The 22,306-nt window shown below is 43.0% G+C and overlaps 1 protein-coding gene across 6 annotated transcripts in view; it reads right to left on the bottom strand.

Moving 5' to 3' along the window:
• Positions 1-5,166, bottom strand: part of PIEZO2 (piezo type mechanosensitive ion channel component 2) — a 346,396-nt gene extending 341,230 nt beyond the window's left edge. For 5 of the 6 annotated variants that reach the window (XM_066579535.1, XM_066579540.1, XM_066579536.1 and 2 more), the window contains exon 1: positions 4,217-4,545. In XM_066579535.1, coding sequence (XP_066435632.1) covers positions 4,217-4,280 — 64 coding nt within the window. In that variant the 5' untranslated portion in view covers positions 4,281-4,545. Of the gene's footprint in view, positions 1-4,216; positions 4,546-5,110 lie in introns of those variants that run through there. The other variant, XM_066579538.1, reaches the window with a different exon arrangement.
• Positions 5,167-22,306: the final 17,140 nt, after the last annotated feature.

The following is a 22,306-nucleotide window of genomic DNA, read 5'->3' as shown; positions in this document are numbered from 1 at the left end:
CACAATATTCCATGTGTGGTCTGACCAGTGACTTGTAAAGAGGAAGAACAATGTTCTCATCATGTCTCCCTATATATCTTTTGATGCACCCTGTGAAAATATAAGATTCCATCTCTTGGGACATATCAAAATGACAAAATGAAGAATATTTCCTACTCTATGATGAAAGCCCATTGCCATCTTTTTTTACAGTCATCTTCATACATACATGAAAATGCAGAAGGCTGCATCATTTCATAAATATCCAAATGTTTTGTGCTTAAAGCCCAGCTCAAACCAAAACCTGATCATGTCAGACCACGCTATATTATATCCTCCAAAGTCACGACCACAGGGTTCTACACTAACGTATTTGTGCACACAATACACAGTGAATAGAACCCATTGATTTCAATGGGTTCGTTCACAGAAGCATATTTTGTGCACGCATTTCGTTTGCGCAAACTCAAATACGCTGCATAATCTATTTTCCTGTGCATTTGCACAGAAAAAGATCACACATTGAATCAATTACACTAACTGCCCATTTCAATGAATGGGAGCATGATGCGTGTTTTTGTTTTTTTTTTTTGCTCATGCAAAAAGTACAGTAAAACACACACATGCATGCGCAAATACACAATGCCCATTGCGCAACTGCGCTGATGCTCATGTGACACTGATTTAAGGCTATGTTTACATAGAACGATAGAAATCTTCGCATGAGCAAACGCTGACAGGGTTCTTTTATGTATCCTGTTTATACAAGCAGGAAAATTGTTCGCAATTGCATTGGCATATCATTCAGCTGTTCTCTTTCACTAGACCAGTGAATGTGAACGATTAGACGATCACTGTTCACACACAGCGACATTCGAATGAGCGAACAATTCTTTCTAAGCCTGCATAAAATGACCAACGAACGAGAAGCTGTGTTATACAGAACGATGAATGTACAAATTTCCACAACCCAACGATGTCTGGAACGCTAATTGTTCTGTGTAAATGGCCTTTACAGATCTGTTCTAGTAGTACAGCAGGAAGCAGCACAGATAGGTATCTGTCTTTGGAAAGCTACCCTAATTAGCAGAGGATTTAATGGGTCATAACACAGAACAGGAAAAGGATGAAGTCTTCCATCCAAATACTACTGCTTGCTGCGCACATGTCTGACCAGCAGATTAACATCTGCAAATATTAATCAAGATATATTTTTCTAATACTGATGAAAAAATCTCTAATGACCCAGTCCTATGCAGAAAAAAATACAGAATGTAAGAATTGAACCAGTGCTATGAACTTTGGATTCATTGCAGCTTGACTGAAAACTTTAGTTATCAAGCAAACCAGAACCCTCCTGACCACAAATAACCTGGGGCTACATTACAGATGTTAATCCCAATAAACAAAGAGAAAAATGGCGTGATCAGTGCCAAGACTTACTTGGCATTATTAATTCATGGCTACATTGGAAGTTAATTTATAAATCAACAAAATATCAAATGGGCAAAAAAAATGAAGGATTTGGTTCATGGACACAAAAAATAGATATCAAAACGAAATACTAGAAAACATGCAATAGCTTACATCCATTGATACAGAATGCAGCTAGCATTCCATTCATCAGATCTGTCATGTTTTGATATATGACACAAAAATGCTGTAGTTGTACAATGCAAATCAGAGAGTTGAATGAATATGAAGGGAGTTGAGTTCATGTTTGGAAAACCATTATCTGGATGAAAAGGAGTTCGGTCTAAATTTTAGAATATAGGAATTAGAATCAATCTAAAGATGCGTTCCAATTCCTATTTTGGGAGTTTAGAAGGGTTTTTATACAACATTTATTAGGATTTCGTCACACGGCAGGTTAGTTGCAGAAATTGTTTTGACTCTTCCCTTCATCCGCATGATGCTTGCATGTACCACAGCACAAAAACCACAGTCAGATGTATGGAATGTATTGTTTGGTTACAGGAATCTCTGCATTTAATCTGCCACATGTGAACGTAGCCATAAGCATATACCGCACGGGGATGTGGGTTTTTTTATTTCCTCTGGATCAACAAAGCCTGAATACAGTAGTTTGACCTTGATGAACTGGGCTGTAGATAACCAACACATGCCTTCTCAGCGCACTAATTAAATCATCTCTATTTAAAACATTTTATTGCAGAAAACTAAACCAGCCCGTTGTGTTAGGACAGAAATGTATTTTCCCATATTCTGAGGATACGGAGGAAATGGTAATTCAGTCAAGTATAATTTGAGAAATGACTGAGCAGATCATTATTTGGAGTGGTGTTCCACTATAAAACAAGAAAAGCAATTACACAAGCCTCTACTGAATATTCCATAGCTTTCCATTGTGTGGAGGCTACAGAAACATTACTGTGTGAACGTCCTCGAACAATTGAGAGTGTTTCTGAAATATTAATGTCCCTGAGAATAACTGCTAATCACTTGTCTGGATCCATTTATTCACTTTTTACAGTCTGTAAACGGTGGTAAAAAGTTGTTACGTCGTCTACAATGACTCCCACAGCAAAGGTACTCGAGCCTATAAGCTTAGGTCGTATCACCTGGGAGAGATGCTTTACCCACTGGGCAGAGGAAATCATAATGGTGGTGGGAAATGGCACTTTACAATCTTTAAAAATAGAAGCGTGAAGAGTTCTGGTCACTGTTCATCCGACGCGCCGAACATTCGACTGTAGTTTCACGTAAATACGGTAGCACCTTCCAAAACGTATGACGCCAAGTATTAATTGGGAATAGGCTCGTCAGCAGCATCCTCGTTCATTACATGGCTGAGGGACGTGGGGCTCAATGTCAGCTATTCACTGACAGATGTGTAGTCATATACTGGTGAGGTACATTGTGGTCATTTTTAGCTTTTCACTCACAGATGTGTGCTCATATGTATATATGTATATTTGTGAGGTACATTTAGGTTAATTTTAGCTTTTCTCTCACAAATGTGTGTTCATACATATATATACACATTTGTGAGGTAAATTTTAGTCAATTTTAGCATTTGACTCACAGATGTGTGTTCTTATGTACATATATATACATTTGTGAGGTAAAGTTTGGTCAATTTCAGCTTTTTACTCACAAATGTGTGTTCATACATATATATGTATATTTGTGAGGTAAATTTTGGTCAATTTTAGCTTTTCACTCACAAATGTGTGCTCATGTGTATATATACACATTTGTGAGGTAAATTTCGGTCAATTTTAGCTTTTCACTCACAAATGTGTGTTCATACATATATATGTATGTTTGTGAGGTAAATTTTGGTCAATTTTTGCTTTTCAGTCACAGATCTGTGTCCATATGTATATATACACATTTGTGAGGTAAATTTTGGTTAATTTTAGCTATTCACTCACAAAGGTGTGTTATATACATATATATGTATATTTGTGAGGTAAATTTTGGTTAATTTTAGCTATTCACTCACAAATGTGTGTTCATACATATATATGTATGTTTGTGAGGTAAATTTTGGTTAATTTCAGCTTTTCACTCACAAAGGTATGTTATATACATATGAAGACACATCTGTGAGTGAATAGCTAAAACTGACCAGAATGTACCTCACTGTATATATATATACACATCTGTGACCAGCTAGTTAAAGTTCCCCTCAGCCATATGCTGACTATATACAGCATACCTCAGGTTGAGCCTGTGGAGCTGCTGCTCTCAGAGCCCTGACCCGGGGAGGCCGCCTGCTGGAGCCATATCTGCTCCGTCCAGCACTAAGCCATTACTCAGGAGCAGTGAATGGAGGTGATGATTTGGGGCAGATAACTACTAAGGAGACGGCCTCTCCCCGGTGTAGCCTCCACAGCCCCGGTGACAGCAGCAGGCACGTACAGTCCCACTAGCACTCCGCTATCTGCTGGCTTCACCTCATCAGCTGCTCCATACTGCACAGCGCAGAGATGGACCAGAAAATGTTTTTTTTATCATGTTTTATGTGTAAAAAAAGTGGCAGTCCTGTATCTGTCGTGAGTGAGGACTATATCGGGATATTTCTTGCACAGTTGTGACTCGTCAGAAAGCCTCCTGTACCGTGCTAGGAGGTGTCCCGACTACACAAATCCTGCAACATTGTTGCTAAAAGTCTCTCCAAAGTGTGTGAATGAGGACGGCACACAGGATAGGGCTACGGCATATATCTCTATAGGTACCCCAGGCATATATAGGGTATAGCAGCACTCACCCACAAGCAGGCAGACCGGCAGCAGTAGCCTGAACACCAGCCCGCACACCGTCTCTGATGCCATCGCTTCTGGGACGTTTAATACAAGTGACCACGATGAAGAGAAGTAGAAGTCGTCGCCAGCTAGTAAGTTCCCTCAGTCCAGCCAAGGCATGGGGGCACTCAGCAGCGGGTCAGTGAGCAGCATGTCCCCCCGCACTCCTCTCCAGCATCCTGCAGTCAGGGCGACTAGTCCAGAGACTGCACGTAGTGGCAGCAGCCTCACTCCGCCGGCCACATGCAGCATGGGAACAGGCGAGCTAGCGGTGCGGAGGGCGCAGGAGCTGCAGTGTGCGCCACCGTGCCTCTAGCCTCTGCTGGCCTGACCCTTTTCCTCCCAGTCTGTCAGGGTATAAAGAGTTCCCACCTCCAAACTTGTAACTCCTTCTCCTCCAGCAGCCCAGTGTGCTCTCACTACTGCATGCTACCCCAGAAACTTCTTCCAACACTATAGAATAGTTTATGAGCAGAATATAAAATATTCATCAAGTATAATAATATATCTTAGGAGTACAAGTAATGCGCCTTGGTAGGTCTTAATGTGTTACTAATTATTTATTCCCCATTATTAGCTGATTTTGTTAACTCATTTGATCATTTTTGGAACAGACAGAAGGGAAGCTTACAGAAGAGACAGATACAGGACATTCAGTCTGCTACATATGTACATATTACTAACATAATATACAGCGTCGAGCACAGAGAGTGGTTTTTTGCATAATTTGGTCCACAGTATATTCCTGAGTAGATAAGCGCCATGTTTTCATCTTTCGGTAGGGTACCGCACTACCCAAGGAAACCCTAGGAAAAGCTAAAAAAATTCCATATGTTATGGGTATATAGTATATTACTCACCAACAACAAGGCAAAGCGGGAGAAGTAATCGGAAGATGAGTCCACACACGACTTGTGATGCCATCACTTCAAGGACTTCTTAGACTAAAACTATTTGCAAGATCAAATGAAAGCAAAAAGCACTGAGTGCCAGCTATTAAATTCCCATAACCTTTATGTCCAGCCAAGGGCACAGCTAACGCCTTTCAGCATTGCTTTGGAGCAAGCTATAAGCAGTGTCCTTGCATCGCCAGGACATTAACACCCAGGCAGACTAAGGTCTTTGTGGTTATGTCCCTTTAGCCTTTCTTGCTTTGACCAGGTTTTCTTGCTCTGTTCAGTGAAAGGAGTAACCATGTTTTCCCATTACAAAGCAAAATGTTATAAATAGTCCTAAATTCATAGGTCTGTTCTTATTTGTGTCCGTTGAATATTTGAACTCCTTACAGTCCAGAAAAAGCTATGGGTCCCAAGTCACAGGTGCATCAGATGTTGTCCATCTTTTATCCCCAGGAGGACCCACTGCTAAGTGGCAAAACGTTAAGATAATTCATCCTAGAAGCTGTTGTGTATCATTGTGGTCCAGAAGCTTGTGACTGCTCTCAAGGCTCCAAGGGATGCTGCAGTGTCACTGTAGAACTGTGCTGGGTTTTTGGAATGCCAGAGCCACTCCTCAAGACACTGCACTGATCAAGCTACACAGGCTCCTCTCTGACACACACCACCACCTCAATGAAACTTTGCTGACCCTGCCTTATACGAGCACATCCAACAACCAATGGGAAATTTAAACATGGAAATGCTGCCCAATCAGGTAGAGAAGCGGGCGGAGGTTTGGCATCTTCCTTGAAGTCAGCAATATGGAGAGATTTTGCAAGGAGAGAAACATACCATAGACCAAGAGTGTCAACACTCATTTTCAGCAAAGGCCAAATCAGCATTATCATTGCCTTCAAAAGGACCATTTATAAAGGCTCATTGACAAGGGCATATTGGCGCTACGTTTTACGCGCTTAATATAGACAGTGTAAACACAATTTATTCGCATTGGGGTATTCAGGCATGCATTTTTCATGTGCGTGAAAAAGAATCACAGTATGTCCTATTTTGGTTCGTATTACAGACCAAAATGACGCATTAAAGTCAATAGGATTGTGTAAATATGCAGTGAATACATATCATGAATGTGTATTCACTGCGTATTTACGCATGAATTTAGAAGGAATCTATGAAACCTTTTTCTGCCCACGTGAAAAATGCAGTAAATACGTGTGCAAAAAAACCCGCAAGGATGTCCAAATGCACAGTGAATATGTAGATTTGGTAGGAAAATGCTGCATACTCTATGGACTGAAACTGCATCCGCCCGTGTGAATGAGCACTAAGTGTAACCCCTCCTTAAATGCTATGGAGCTCTATGCACTATGATGGAGTTTCTCCGCTTCCGCCTCCTTAGCACTGGGCTTTCTACCTTGTAGGTGGCTAGGGTGCTTGGGTCAGAGCTGTGTCACCATCTATGAATTGCTGAACAGAGTCATATGGAGGTATGCGCCCGAGCTCAGAATCCAAGATGGCACCTGCTTCTGTGTTTGCGCCACCTCCTCTGCCAAATGCTGGCTGCATCCTCCAGAGAAAGTGGAGAGAGCAGGTCTTTCTGTGTCCGAACCTCATCGTGGACCACATAAAATAACATGGAGGGCCGAATTCAACCCACGGGCCTTGAGTTTGACACGTGTCATAGACAGTTTTGCAAAGGTTTATCCAAATGCATCTTTATACAAGAGAGTTGTTCATGTAAGCTTGCATCCAAGCAATGCACTAATACATAAACCAAATCAATCTCCACTTTCTTAGGAAGCTTGAATTAATCTTAGTATCTTAATAAACCACTGGTAGTCTACAATTTGCAAAAATGTGCAACCTCAACCCATAGTATGCATAGGCAATATTTATCCACTAAAATCAAATATATGCTATGGTTTACCGTTTACTCAGCGCTCTAAATAAACCCAGAGATGTTACACTTGCTGCTCTCTTATTCGTTAGAAGGTCTATAAGACCCTCCAAACAGGTGAGATTGCAACTCGGAAGTGGGAGGAGTAGCCAGCTATACTGTGACAAGCTATGGGGGTGCATATGGCTCACAAGGGGAGGATGGATGTTTTTAGGGAAGAGGATAAGAAAGTAGTGGGTCAAGGAGGCAGAAAAGGCCATTGGTTTCATGACTGGTTGTGCCAAGGTTTTGGGGTGTATTTTATGGACAATGGAATTTTTAATGGCAGAAAGAAAGGAGACAAGTTCTTAGGAGAGAGGATTGATGATGGGCCAGCATGGGGGGTTAAGGCACAACAGAGTAAGTGTTAGCAGTGATTTTATTTGTTCTCACGGAGAACAGAAAGTCTGACTCTCTAGCCCATTGGGTCAGGTTGTTAGGAGTATATGTCTGTTGTAAGGCAAGATTGCAGCTCTTTGCACTACTGGACACATTGGGTACAGGCCATGGCAAGCTAATCATAGGTTTTATGGCAGAGTTGCAAGTAATAAGTTACGAGACAAAGTCTTTGTGGAAGCTCCTTGTTGAGATAAACCCGGACAGCCAAGTAAGGTTGCCTGCGATAACCAGTGGCTGCCCAGAGGCAGGCTAGGGGCAGTCGTGACATGACTTAAGCTGGCTCCACATGGGTGTAAGTGTATTTATGTGTGCATTTGTGCTGCATACTTGAATGATAGGCGCTGCCTTTTGCATGGGTGTGCATATTTTAGTGTATTTGTTGCACGCTCGTGTCCTGCTCATTTGTGTGTGCAAAAAAATTGCAAGCATGCTCCCATTGATTTAAACAGGCAATTAAGTTTAATATGTGCCATTTTCCTACGCAATATGCACGAAAATAGAACATGCTGCATGTTTCTTTGCGCAAACTAAATGTGCATGCAATATAAACTCATGTGAATGAATCCATTAAAGTCAATGGATTCTATTCCCTACGTATTACATAATATGCAAAGCAAATACGACCGTGTGAATAAGCACTTAGAGTTTATTTACACCAGCGTATATCGGCCAGTGTTTTCACGGCCGGCCGATATACGCTTCCATGTAAGCAGTTCCCCCCCTTCCTCTTCCTCACTGGCCCTCTGTCTCTCTCTTCCACTCAGGCATTTGCAATAAGAGGGGACGGGGCAGAGCTAAGCGCCGCTCTATCCCGCCCACTCCCATTGCTGACTATGGACAAGGGGCGGGAGCTTAGTTCTGCCCCGTTCCGCCCACTCCCATTGCAAACCGCTTGGAGGGGAGGAGAGAAGCAGAAAGCCAGTGAGGGGGGAGGGGGGAATGCTCAGATGGAAGCGTATATCGGTCAGCGATGAAAATGCCGGGCGATATACGCTCGTGTTAATAAGCCCTTATTGTGTAGGGTCCTGCAATATCTTGACTTTCAATGCAGCATTGTTTGTGTGGTTATTTATGTGGGTCTACTGGGTTTAACATGTGTTCCTTATAAGGGTGCCCACCCACTAGCGTTTTTTTTCACTGCGAAATTCGCAGGTTTTTTTTTCTGCAGGGGGTCTATGGGACTTGTAATGTAAAAATCGCGATCGCGCAAAATCGCGATTTACCGCGATATCGCGATTTTGCGCGATCGCGATTTTAGCTTTGCATGTCCCATAGCCCAAAGACCCCTGCAGAAAAAAAAAACACTGCGAATTTCGCAGTAAAAAAAACGCTAGTGGGTGGGCACCCTTAGGGCGAGCACCCACTGGCGTTTTTTTACCTGCGTTTTGCGTTTTGCGTTTTTCCTGCACAGGCATAGAGATAACATGTGTTCCTGTCCACTGGCGTTTTTTTTGCGTTGCGTTTGCATTTTTAACATAGGAACTGTCAGTTGCATATGTGTCCTTATTTTTCTCCTAATGCACCCATGAAAGTCAATGGAAATTAACGGAAAAGCCGCGAAAACGCCGCGAAAACGCAGGAAACGCGGCGTAAAACGCTGCGTTTTTTCCCGCGGAAAACGCAAACGCCAGTGGGTGCTCGCCCTTACTATGTAACTCTATCACTGATTAGACCGCAATACATATTACTACAGTATGCCTAGCTAGAGAAAGAACATCATCTAAAAATTTTCACCACATGAGCCATAGAATTATGCCTCAACACTCCTATATCATGGTTTTGTCAGAAAATGCTTCTGTGTAACCTGTAATGAAAAATGTGAAAAATTATTTAATCAAAATCCAAGCGCTCCAGGGCAGCTTGCTGGATCTCTTTCTACCTCTTGGAAAAAGTCACACTGAATTAAAACTGTTCAGAACGGCTGTATGCACTGTGATGGAGTGATTACCTCTGCTGCAACGTTTCAGTGTGCACAAGGTGCCGACAGAAAAGTGATCAGCCAACAATCACATTCCTTCTGCCTTCAACCATCAAAGAATCCTATTATATCTGGCTGACAGCATATACCTAGATATCAGGAATTTGCAGGTTTGCTAAAATATTAGTTAATTGCATGAGTAATTCCTACTATTCTGTCATCAACAGCAAGCAGATGTGGTTCAAATAGCAAAAACGTAAGCCTTGCAGATCATAGCTTGCAGTCACACTACAGGCCAGTGACAATTGCAGACTAATTTATTATAGTCAGGTCTGTGACAAATAGGTAAACAATTGACTCATATAAAGTCTAGTATTGTGACCGTTTCTGCAGGCAATTAGGTTTGCCCTGCTCTGGGTTTAACCCCTTAGTGACGGAGCTTTTTTGCTTTTTTCTATTTTCGTTTTTCCTCCTCCCTTTTAAAAAATCGTAACTCCTTTAGTTATCCATCGACATCAATGTATGAAGGCTTGTTTTTTGTGGGACGAGTTTTATTTTTCAATGGTACTATTTATTGTATCATATAATGTACTGAAAAACTTTTAAAAAATTCTAAGTGGAGTAAAATGGAAAAAAAACGACATTTGCAATGGCAGGACGTAAAAAGACGATGGGGCCGTCACTAAGGGGTTAAAATGCTCAAACTATGGTACAGTGCTATATTAGAGAATTATGCAAAATGAATATATCCAGTATTTAGCTATGTTATGGCCTAACTGGAGGCATACTTTGAGGGTATGTTTTACATGTTGCATGCCAATTGTGTCTTTTCCCATCATTTCACAAAATTGTACCAAACCCTCTATATGACTGCAATGTGTGAATACACCCAAATTAAAACATAGAACTGTGATTCACACATTCTTAGCTCTTTAAAGGAGGCTAGGCTGACACTTCTGTGGGTTACAGGCATCTGCAAGATATACGCTCATTGCAAAAAAAAAATAAAGCACCTTTTGCTGCAAAACTTGGTACACAGTTACCATATGTCTCAGGTAGATATGTAAATGAATAGAGTTGTGGTGTGATTAGATGAACAGTCTTGTCACCTGAGACCCTGGAAGTGGTTCCACCCTTGGCCTATAAAAGGCTCTCGGTGGCTACTTGTGTGTAGTGACCTCTTTTTCTGTTTGTGTAGATCACTAGACGCCTCTGCAATGTAATCTAAGAGATTTCTCCCAGTTAACAGAGTTTGAAAGGGACGCATTAATGGAATGCGCGAAGCTGGATGGTCGTATTGACGAATTGCCCGTCACCTGGGCCGTTCTGACCAGACTGTTAGGAGATGTTGGGACCAGTGGATGTGTGAGGGCACACACATATGGTGACCGAGCTCAAGACGCCCCAATAGACCACCAGTAGAGAGGATTTTCTGATTTGTTCATAAGCACAAGCAGCTCCAATTGTTTTGTTTTCCTCCATCCAGAGACTGGTAGCACCATCATTACAGGCCCCTCTGTCTGTCGGAACCATTTCCAGGATCTTGGCTGAAGGACATTTGGTCTCACAGCACCCATCACATGTGCTGTCTCTGACACCCACCTATCGTCGCCTCTGTTAGCAGTGGTGTCATGGATGTTGAAATTGGACTGCTACAGAGTGGAACCGAGTTGTCTTCAGTAGAGATGAGCGAACCTACTCGTTTTGAGTAATTATTCGATCGAGCACCGCGATTTTAGAGTACTTCCGTACTCGGGTGAAAAGATTCGGGCGGTGCCGGGGGCCGGGGAGGCGTGGCAGAGCGGGGGGTAGCAGCAGGGAACAGGGGGGAGCCCTCTCTCTCTCCCTCCCCCCCCCCCACTCCCCGCTGCAACCCCTCACTCACCCACGGCGCCCCCCGAATCTTTTCACCCGAGTACGGAAGTACTCGAAAATCGCGGTGCTCAGGCGAAAAAGGGGCGTGGCTGAGTATGCTTGCTCATCTCTAGTCTTCAGTGCTCAATCCAGGTTTAGTTTGGGCACTGACAATGGCAGTGTTCCTGTCTGGAGATCTAGGGGTGAGCACATCAAATCTGCCTCTGCTGTGAAGTGGCACACTTCCCCCACTGCTGGTGTGATGGTCTAGGGACCCTCACATACGACAAACGGTCACCCCTAGTAGTACGAAGGACAATGACAGCTCAGCAATATATTCCAGACATCCTGCAGCCATGTATTCCTCTTACAGTAGGGCTTCCAAGAGGCAGCAGGATAATGCTCAGCCTCACACAGAAAGGGTGTCACAGGAAAGCCTCCACGACATTATCAAACTTTTGTGGCCTGCCACCAATGAAATATGTATGAGTCCATCTGGGACGCCAACTTTGACAGCCTAAAGTGTGCATGACCTAGAGGATCAATTACAGCAAGTATGCACTGATATACTGCAGGATACCCTACTAGACCCGAATGCCTCCATGACCCCTACATTTTGTATCCAAGCTAGAGGCGGCCCAACAGGATACTAGAGCCTCCCTTCAAGTGTTCAGTCTTCCGCAATAGATTATCCTTTCCCTCTGATATTGTAATTACTTACTTATATCAATATTACAATTACATATTGAAAGTTTAATTGAATTCTGACTACTCTTTTTGACAACAAGTGTATATTTTTTTAAATCCAATGAGTTGCATGAATACTAAATTCCTTGTATGTAATGCTCTAGAGTTTACCTTATGAAATTGCAAACAAATCTGAATTTTCAGCTCCTAAGTAAATTATTTTTTAGTGCAAGTTAAAGAAAAAGCCTTTCAGAAGAAAAAAGAAGTAAACAGATTATGGCTTTGTTACCATCACATTCGGTATTTCTGACGCATAAACTGAACAGATTCCTATAAGACTCAGTGAATACCAAAAGAGTATCCTATTTACCATCTGCCATACAGTTTAGATGAACGTAGTGAAACTTGTTTTTTTCACACTGGGAGCCTATGGATGACATATGCCACTGTATGGTATAGAGTGGCATATGCTAGGGCTTCATATCCTGAACATAAGACATGATGTAGAATTTAACTATAATGTACAATAATTGTGATTTATTTGATTCATATATTAGGATAACGCATTTCATCATCAAAAATCACTGCTGACCCTGGGAAGTGATATATTTATCAAGTGCATGTTTCGTCTACTTCATAGATGTAATGGTAATAGATACTTAACTGCATTAAGAACTGCTAAGAGTAGTTTTAGTACAATGATTTCATAGGCCTTGTGCAATTTTTGAACAATTTGCAGATTTGAATTTAAAAGGAAGGCTGAATTATTTATGTGTGTTTATAGGAAATGGACTAGTTAGAGCTATTTACTGAGTAGGTACAGTATATCCTACCTTATTCATAGTGGTAGTAATATGCCTGCGTTATAAATATTTACCCACTTAGTTTAGGGAAACTGTATGAGGGAATAGGTAGATTCAGCACAATATAGAACATTTTAAATAAGCCCTGATCTAAATAACTAATTTGTGGCTAGTTGATTCAAGATAGTCACAACTGCTGTGTCTCCATAAAACAGACAGCTCCAGAATTTCAAGATCATCGGCCACAAAGATGTCCCCATATAGTGTCCCCATTACAGAAAGGCATAGTGTCGCCGTTCCAGAGACAGTCACTATGCAAATATAACAGAGAATTACAGAAGACCAGGTAATGGAGCCAGCCATACAGTGCCCCGCGCAGTGAGAAGAATGCCACCTACAGTGAGTTATCAACAATGCATCATATGAAATATCACATTAATGTTTCCTACATCTGTAGCTAAACTCAGCAGTCAGCGGTTCCCTTTTTTCTGCTCCATTTGGGCAGCAGGAAAATGGCACCCCCTGGCTCAAAAGATCTGACCTATGACAGAACCGAACAGACCCCATTGACTATAATGGGGCTTCGAGCTTTTTACAGGACAAAATATTACGGCATACTGTGCTCTTTTGTACTGTTTTTAAATGGAATTTAGCAATGGAAATTCTGAATGGAACCTCTGATGTTGGGGTGAATGAGCTCTTAAAGGGGTTGTCCCGCGCCGAAACGGGTTTTTTTTTTTTTCAACCCCCCCCCCGTTCGGCGCGAGACAACCCCGATGCAGGGAGGTAAAGAAAGCTCACCGGAGCGCTTACCTGAATCCCCGCGCTCCGGTGACTTCTCTACTCACCGCTGAAGATGGCCTCTTCCTCCGTGGACCGCAGCTCTTCTGTGCGGTCCACTGCCGATTCCAGCCTCCTGATTGGCTGGAATCGGCACGTGACGGGGCGGAGCTACACGGAGCTACACGGAGCCCCATAGAAGACTGCAGAAGACCCGGACTGCGCAAGCGCGGCTAATTTGGCCATCGGAGGGCGAAAATTAGTCGGCACCATGGAGACGAGGACGCCAGCAACGGAACAGGTAAGTATAAAACTTTTTATAACTTCTGCATGGCTCATAATTAATGCACAATGTACATTACAAAGTGCATTATTATGGCCATGCAGAAGTGTACAGACCCACTTGCTGCCTCGGGACAACCCCTTTAAAGCTCTGTCATTAAAAAAAAAAAAAATATATATATATATATATATATATAGTCTATACAGAAACAGTCAGAGTCAGTGTTTGATAGCACTTGATAAAGAGACTTCTCGGACACGTTTTTGGGTCTGCCATGGACCAATTAGGATGTAGACATGTGGCTAATGTGATCTCTTGCAGTAGACTCCATTCCTGTAATTAGTTGAAAGAACATTAAAATCAACAATTAAAGTGTTCCTAACATTTCAGATAACTTTTCAGAATAAGCAATTTTGTGTGTGTACATGAGGTATAGCTTTATTTTTTAACATCATATGACTTGTATCTTGTGTGTAGCAATATTTTTCCCCTGTGCACACTGTAATCTAATTTTCATTTGTCTATGAGCTGGTGGAAGGAGTCTGGCTATTATGCTGTCTTCTTTACAGTGGATATGGGAAAAAAAACTGGATTTCTTATTCTCTAACTCTCTAGCACAAAAACATAATATCATCAAGGAGGACAGTGTACAGCAGTACTGAGCAGTCTAGATGTGATTTCAGTACCTGTGGAACAGTAAATTACTCACCATCAGCTGCAGCAGGATGTCTGTGTGAGTCTCTCTCCCTCCTCTTTCCCCATTTATAGACTTCAAGCCAACACCTTCATCTCTTTCCTCCTTCATGAGTCACCCCCCTCCTTGACTACCTGTTATCCGTTTTGTTACCTCTGTTGTTAGAAATGGACTTCATGTGACAACAGGCAGTGGACAGCAAATTAAAGGAAGGGAGACCTCTGGTGGCCAGCATTTTAGAGTAATTTTTCAGCACAAAAATAAAGTGATTTGCACCTTTGCTAGTCGGCCATCATAGTAACACAAGCTGTTTGAAAAATCAGTAACCATTTATGAAGGTATATGAGTTAGCAATGCCTTTGGCCGGAGAGAGACAACTTAGCTTAGCTCTGCTAAACTGTCTTCCCCTTTCTTTTCCCCTCGCCAACTCACCTCCTCTCTTCTCCCCTCTGGTTGTTTGCAATGGGAGGGGGTGGGATGGGGTAGAGATCAGCTCCCGCCCTCTCCCCAGCCTCCACACACCTTTCCTCTTCCTCTCTCCCCCTCCCCGGCTGTTTGCAATGGGAGCAGGGAGGGCTTAGCACCGCACCCGTCCCACCTCCTCCCATTGCAAACAGCCAGAGGAGAGGAGAGAGGAGGAGAGAGAGGGAGGTAATTTAGCAGTCACGCTGCTAAACTCCCTCCCACCTCTCTTCTTTGGCAACTGTCATTGGCTCCCATAGGAGTCTATGCAGCGGCCGACATATTCCGGGCAGAAAGATAGTTCCAGAACTATCTTTGCTGCCCTGCGTAAAAGTGCCCAGCGCTATATTGTCCGGCCGGGTGCTTTGACGCTGCGGGAATGTGCCTGTGTGATCTGATGCATTGGAATCCAATGCATCAGATGGTAGAGTATATTGGACGACAGCAAAAACAGCGGCCGATATACGCCCGTGTAAATAAATCCTAAGGGTGTATTTACATGAGCCAGTACTATGCCACACAGTCAAAATTGCATGCATTGTACCTTAAATTGGTGTGGTTTTCCTATACAGTTTCAGGTTTTTAAGGTGAACCATATCTTTTTCCTGGTAAGCTTGTGGGGTTTTATGTGCACATTGTAGAGAAATAATTAATTTGCAACAGTGTATTCAAGTCATTCATGCGTATTTCTAACTGATAATTATATAGGGAACTTCTAATAATTCCAATGAAGTTTCAATGGAAATGAGTGAAAGAAAGGAATATATATTTGAAAAAGTAATGCAAATGCTGTACAGTTTATTCATGTATTAAAAGGGTTGCCTGTTTTTTTTTTTAACTGATGACCTATCCATATATTCTTTCACTGTTATTATTAAAGGGAGCACATTTTTGAGCTGATCTACATTTTATCAATACACCCCTGATGACTTCATTAATAACAGCACATATAATATCAAAATATCAATACTTCAATCTCCCATCTGACCCTTGGAATTTGGAAATAAATTCACATTTTCAACTCCTTGAAATATCCACCCTTTATTCACATGAGCGTATATCGGTCGTGCTTTCACGCCCGGCCAATATACGCTGCCCAGGTAATGCATTGGTTTAAAATGCATTAGTACAGATGGGCTCGTTCCCACGGCGTAAAAGCGCCAGACCGCATACGAGCGCATTTTGGCCGGGCACTTTTACGTCAGCCAGGAAAGATAGATCAGGAATAGAGATGAGCGAGCGTACTCGGCCACGCCCCTTTTTCGCCCGAGCACTGCGATTTTCGAGTACTTCCGTACTCGGGCGAAAAGATTCGGGGGGCGCCGTGGGTGAGTGGGGGGTTGCAGCGGGGAGTGGGGGGGGAGGGAGAGAGAGAGGGCTCCACCCTGTTCCCCGCTGCTACGCCCCGCGCCGCCACGCCTCCCCCCGCCCCCCCCCCGAATCTTTTCAACCGAGTACTGAAGTACTCGAAAATCGCGGTGCTCGATCAAGTAATTACTCGAAACGAGTAGATTCGCTCATCTCTATTCAGGAACTATCTTCCAGCCCAGAATACGGCGACGGCTCTCATAGATTCCTATGGAAGCCTATAGTAGCTGCCGGAAAAGGGAGGTGGGTGGGAGTTTAGCAGCATGTCTGCTACACCTCCACCCCCTTCCCTCCTTCTCTCTGCCACTTGCCGGCTGTTTGCAATGCTAAGCTCCTGCCCCCACCCATTGCTTAGTACACTAGCTCCCGCGCCCATTCACGCGATTTTCGGTCGTGCTGTTGCCCTGGCACAGCTGACCAAAATCTCTACACTTGTTTGAATGGGCCCTTTGCCTGTATTAAGGCTTTGCCTACTCTCACATGCTGTGAGATGCTGAATCAGATTGAGAGAGTTTGGAGGGACTGGAGAATTTGGTGTCCAAACAGTTTTTGTAGTGTGACGGCAGATTATCCTACTGAGAGAGGCCACAGCCATTAGGAAATACCTTCACCATGCTGGGATGTACTTGGTGTGCAGCAATGTTTAGGGAGGTGTCACGTGTTAAGAGCAGCATGCACATGAATACCAGGATTCAAGGTTTCCCGGCAGAACATTGCCCAGAGCATCACACCCCCTCAGCTGACTTGCCTTCCTTCCATAGTGCATCCTGGTGCCATGTCTTCCCCAGGGCTAGCAACACTTATCTTGAGCCATCAACCTGATGTAAACGAAAATGTGAGTTATTAGACCTTTTCACCTTCTTTCATTGCTCCATGCTGCAGTTCTGATGCTTATGTGTGAATTGTAGATGCTTTTGGCTGCGGACAGGGGTCATTATGGGCACTCTGACCAGTTTGTGGCTATGTGGCCACATACACAGCAATCAGCAATGTGTTCTGCGATCTGACATCTTTCTCATAGCTGTCATTACTTTTTTCAACACTTTCTGTACAGTAGTTCTTCTGTGGGATCAGACTGTATGGGCTAGCCTTCACTCCCCACATGTATCAATGAGCCTTGGGCATTGTGACACCCCACAAGACCTGCTGTTGGGGAAATACTCTGACCCAGCTATCTGGCCATCACAATTTGGCCCCTGTCAAAGTTGTTCAGATCTTTATGCTTTCCTACTTTTTCTGTTTCCAACCCACCACCTTCAGGACCTACACACACACACTAGCCCACAAGCATTTCATGCCCACTGACTTTTGCTGTGCTTTAATGGGTGGTATTAATGCCTGTTTGGGGCACCGTTAAAAATCATGCTCTACCTGTTAATTATGGTTTCTCTTGGCCTGATTGGTCAAGAGGAAATACATGGCTTTACTGAAGCACTTTACTACAAGCATCCTTAAATGCTTTTCATTAAAGGGGTTAGTCTGGTGAGAGATTGCCTATGAACTAGCTACAGTAAAAGAAAAAGCATTTTATTATTTTCATATTTCTGGCTATTTTACCCTACATAAAATATACTGGCACCATAAGAAAACCCCATTATTCCTGTAAAAAGAAACAAAACTTGGAGTAGCTAAAAATGAGAAACTATAAATCGACCATTATGAAACTGTATCACAGGGCTCACAAACATTCATAGAAATCTGTGGTTCCATACTATACTTCCAATTTTACAATGAGACACAGACTTTTTTCCTTGTGTGAATACTTGAGAAAATAAGGGGAAGTATGGTATATCCACATGAAGGCACTATACAGTGGCAGGTGGAGTGCCATAGGTTTCCATTCACCCAAAGAAGGCCAAAATAATGTCCTTTTGGCCTCTGTCCGGCTGGTACATGTCAGTATAACTTTTTTAATAGTATGGGAAAGCAAAACCTACAGAAGTATTCAGAGAAAAAAGTACAGTGGGAGTTAGAGAGTCAATGGGCATCTTATGCCACTGTACTCCTATACATTAGCATGTGTTGCAGGCTGACTTTGGAGGTATATGTAAGGCAATACTCCTGACATATATGTTTGATGGAGATCTTAGATGGGGTATGAATTGAGTCTTACTGTTTTTTTCCATTTGATGCCAACTTTGTGAAAAAAGAAAATATTGTGCTGCTACTGCCAAAAGTAATGATATTATGTTCTAATATATAGAATTTGTACTATTTATGTCTTTAGGTTACTTCATACAATGTCTGAGAATCTGTGATAAATTATATCCATATTTTGTTACTATTGTTACAAAGTTGCTATGCAGCATAACAACAGTCACCTTGCATTAGGGCAGATTCACACGAGAGTAACTTAAGGCCTTGGTCTGGCAATCATGTTTTGTGTGCACCTATAGGTGCAAAAACATGCACCGCTCGCATGTGCTGAAAACGCATGAACGGGCAATGTTTTATATACGCATCACATGAAACATTGCCCTTCACTGGAGCTGCTGCACTTGGAGAAACGCAGCTGCTCCAGGAAGAGGGAGAAGAAGCCCCGCAGGGCTTCGAGATTTACCCAAAGCAGGGAGAGTGAGCGGAGCTATGGTGGGGTTTCCCCACAGCACGGAGAGATGGAGCGCCATGAAGGGTTAATCCCCAATTGCTCTGCTCTATGTTCCTTGCTATGGGGAAATCTCCCATAGTTCTGTTCACTCTCCCTACTCTGGGGAGATCCCTCATAGCTCTGCTAAATCTCCCTGCTATGGGGAAATCCCAAAGGATATCTTCATAGAGGAGAGCGAGTGAGCGGTGCTGAAAAGACTGGGCGGGGCTTTAGGGATTTTCACAGAGAATCCCTACAGCAAACCATAGGGGGCAGGGCTAGAGGGTGATCTGTCTAGCCCTGCCCCCTCCTTCGCGCTCTCGTTCTAGCCCTGTAACCCCTTCCCTCTCTCTCTCCCTTGCTGAGAGAGGTGGTGGGAGTCTCCTACTGGCCCCTTCTGCTGGGGAATTGCCCAGCAGGGGAACAGGAGGAATGCCCCGCTGCTTACAGAGGGACATTTAGAAGGTGCTTCTGGCCAGAAGCACCTTTTAAATGTCCCGCTGTAAGCATCGGGGAAGCTATTCCGTGCACAGGAGTTTCCATACACTCCCATAGGAGTCAATGGAAACTCCTGCCCGTCGCACACCAAAGATAGTGCAGGTTCTATCTTAGGTGCGCAGTATTTTACACCCCTACTTCCGCGCATATGAACGCTTCTATAGGAACCCATTGGTTGTTTTAGAAGCATTCATTTTGCGTGCGCAGCGTGTGAAAAAAGCCATCTGACCAAGGCCTAATAGCATATTATGCCCGATGTGCTCGCGTATAATACGTGGTGAGTGGAGTCAATGAAAGTTGTCTATATGCAGCGTCGCTAAGTGAGTGAGCAGATACGCTGTCATGTGCATGAAAAATTGCTGCTATACACGGCAACAGGACGGCTCATAGTGCGGTAAAAGGCTGCGTTATGTTTGCAGCGTTTTACAGCACGCTCAGGTGTGCCGGACTTTAAGTTGTCAGTAGAGTTATGGCTTTGAAATGTTGACTTTCTTAAATAATTAGTACAGTTGTTGCCTGTCGTTACTTGGAAATTACCTGTAATTATTTTGCTTGTTAAAAGTGTAATTTACCAAATGTATATTATACTGTAAATTATAACAGTTACAATATCATAGTGGGCTTAAGTACATCCTGGTTATTTGGATCCTGTTTTCAGTGTATAACATGCTGTTATAGTGCCACCTGTTGAATGAATAGTGGAATAACAACCTTTAATTGCAGCAGAGATTTTCCCTTCTAAATATAAGAATGAAGTAGTAATGACAATACTTCACCCACTTACAGTGTTTACTTTGTTACTACAGTTGATCTTTGTCTTGCTTGGAGTTCTAGTTTTATCACAGCAGCAATGACGTAGTTCAATTTTACTGTTATAAGCATATTGGCTAAAGTACAGCTGCCTTGTGCTGAGTGAATACATAAAAAAATTCTTTTTGTGAGCACTTTATTAGGTTATATGCAGGGCTATATGTAAATATTACATCTTTCTTCATGTCCAGCCCTGTGCAAGCATACATGTAGATAGATAGATAGATAGATAGATAGATAGATAGAGTTGGTCCCTTATGATTGAATTTATAATAGTGCTTACACCAGAATTGTGATGCAAAAGATTTGCATATTTTTATACAAGTGGTGCTGGCACAAAAATTTGCAATTTTTTTGACACCCCTGACACTTTTGTAAAAGTTATGTGGGACTTGGAAGGAGGGTACCTCCATGGCTTGTCAAATTAATTAGAATCTTTGCCAGAAACTGGCACAAATTATAGCAAACATAAACTCCAGGTTTTACCTGAAGTAGATTAACAAATGTTTTAACAAGTGTTAAATAAATTGTGCTATTTGTATAAGTCCCAACTTATTGCACAGTGTTTTCAGGTAATTTATTTATTACCACCCTCCAAGCTGGGTACTCATTTTACCGACCTCAGAAGGATGGGTCAACCTTGAACCAGTTACCTGATTCATGTGGGGATTGAGCTTGCAACCTTCAGGTCATGAGTGCTTAGGATTGCATTTCTGCTGCCTTAACACTCTGCACCACACAAGGCTCCAAGGCCTCATGTCCACAGGGAAAATCAGGCCTGCCACGGATTCTTCATGCAGAATCCCGCAGCGGATCCCTCATTTCCCGCGGACATGAGGTCTAAAAAGAAGAATTACTTACCGGTCCGAATGCTGCGGACCTTTCCTCCGTCGCGGCCGGCTCTTCTTTCTGCGGCCCGGCGGATGTGCTTGGCACGCCAGCAGCGTGCCGTGTGCATGCGCCGTGCACTCAACTTACTCAATTTTTTTTTAACTCCTGCTCTCCCACGCCGGAGAGCAGGAATTCAGCTCTGGGTGTGCCGCGGATCTGGGCGGCTTCCATAGGCTGCAATAGAAGCCTGCGGGAGCCGTCCTTGCGGGAGACCCGCACTAAAATGGAGCATGCTGCGCGTGTTTATCCGCGCCTCAAGGAAAAAAATTACATCTGCAGGTATTCAAATACCTGCAGGTGTCCAATGCATCCCTATGGGGCGCAGATCACGCGTGCGGCTGACCCGCTGCATATCTGTCCCCGTGGACATAAGGCGTAAGTGATAAATAAAAGTACCGCCCATTTATCAAATTGTTATTTCAATGTTATCAAACTGCCCCTTTATCTGAAAGAGGTTTTCAAAAAAAAAAACACATTGGCGTGATGAATCATATATTTTAAAATAAACAACAATACTTACCTCCCAACCTACAGTCTTCTGTTTGCTTCTGCTTTTTATCTTCATGGCTGCTGCAGCCAATAGGAGGCTCCGACCGGGGACATCATCAGGATCATCCTATAAACCTGCCAGGGCGTCTGCATTGGTAGCCCACATGACGTTGTTTTTATAAAGTTTTGAAAACGGGGGGCACAAAACTATATAAATAGTTAAGTCAGGCAACCCCTTCAACAGTAAACCTTGATTATATGAAGTCAAATATTATTTGAAGTGTATAGAGAACACATTTGTGTATTAGTTTAGTTACTGTCCATTAACCTGTACTTGTCCTCCCTGTTTGCAAAATAGTGCAAAGGGGTCTCCTGCCCTGTGGCTGGCAGTGCTAAGAGGGTAAGTGTCTCACATTGTTACAACAGCATGTGTCTTGCACTGTTATGCACATGTGACTTCCACACTAATTAAATTTGTGTGAAAATGTATAAATGATAAATCTGCTGATGGCGAGTCTTAAAAAGTTGGGGAGAATGTGCTTTTAGCCACATTTTGTTCACAGCTCTGAAGATGGAGCTGATTAGACAGAAAGCAAACTACAGTAAGCACATCGTTGGAGCAACTAGCACAGACATAGCTAGAAGTACGCTCTTAAAGCTTTTATCCACTTATGATAGGTTTTCTAGTGATGCAATAGTGA

This window comes from Eleutherodactylus coqui, chromosome 9 (genome assembly GCF_035609145.1).
Source record: "Eleutherodactylus coqui strain aEleCoq1 chromosome 9, aEleCoq1.hap1, whole genome shotgun sequence".
Taxonomy (NCBI): domain Eukaryota; kingdom Metazoa; phylum Chordata; class Amphibia; order Anura; family Eleutherodactylidae; genus Eleutherodactylus; species Eleutherodactylus coqui.
Note: the sequence above shows the minus strand (reverse complement) of the source record. Positions and strands in the feature narration are given on the sequence as shown.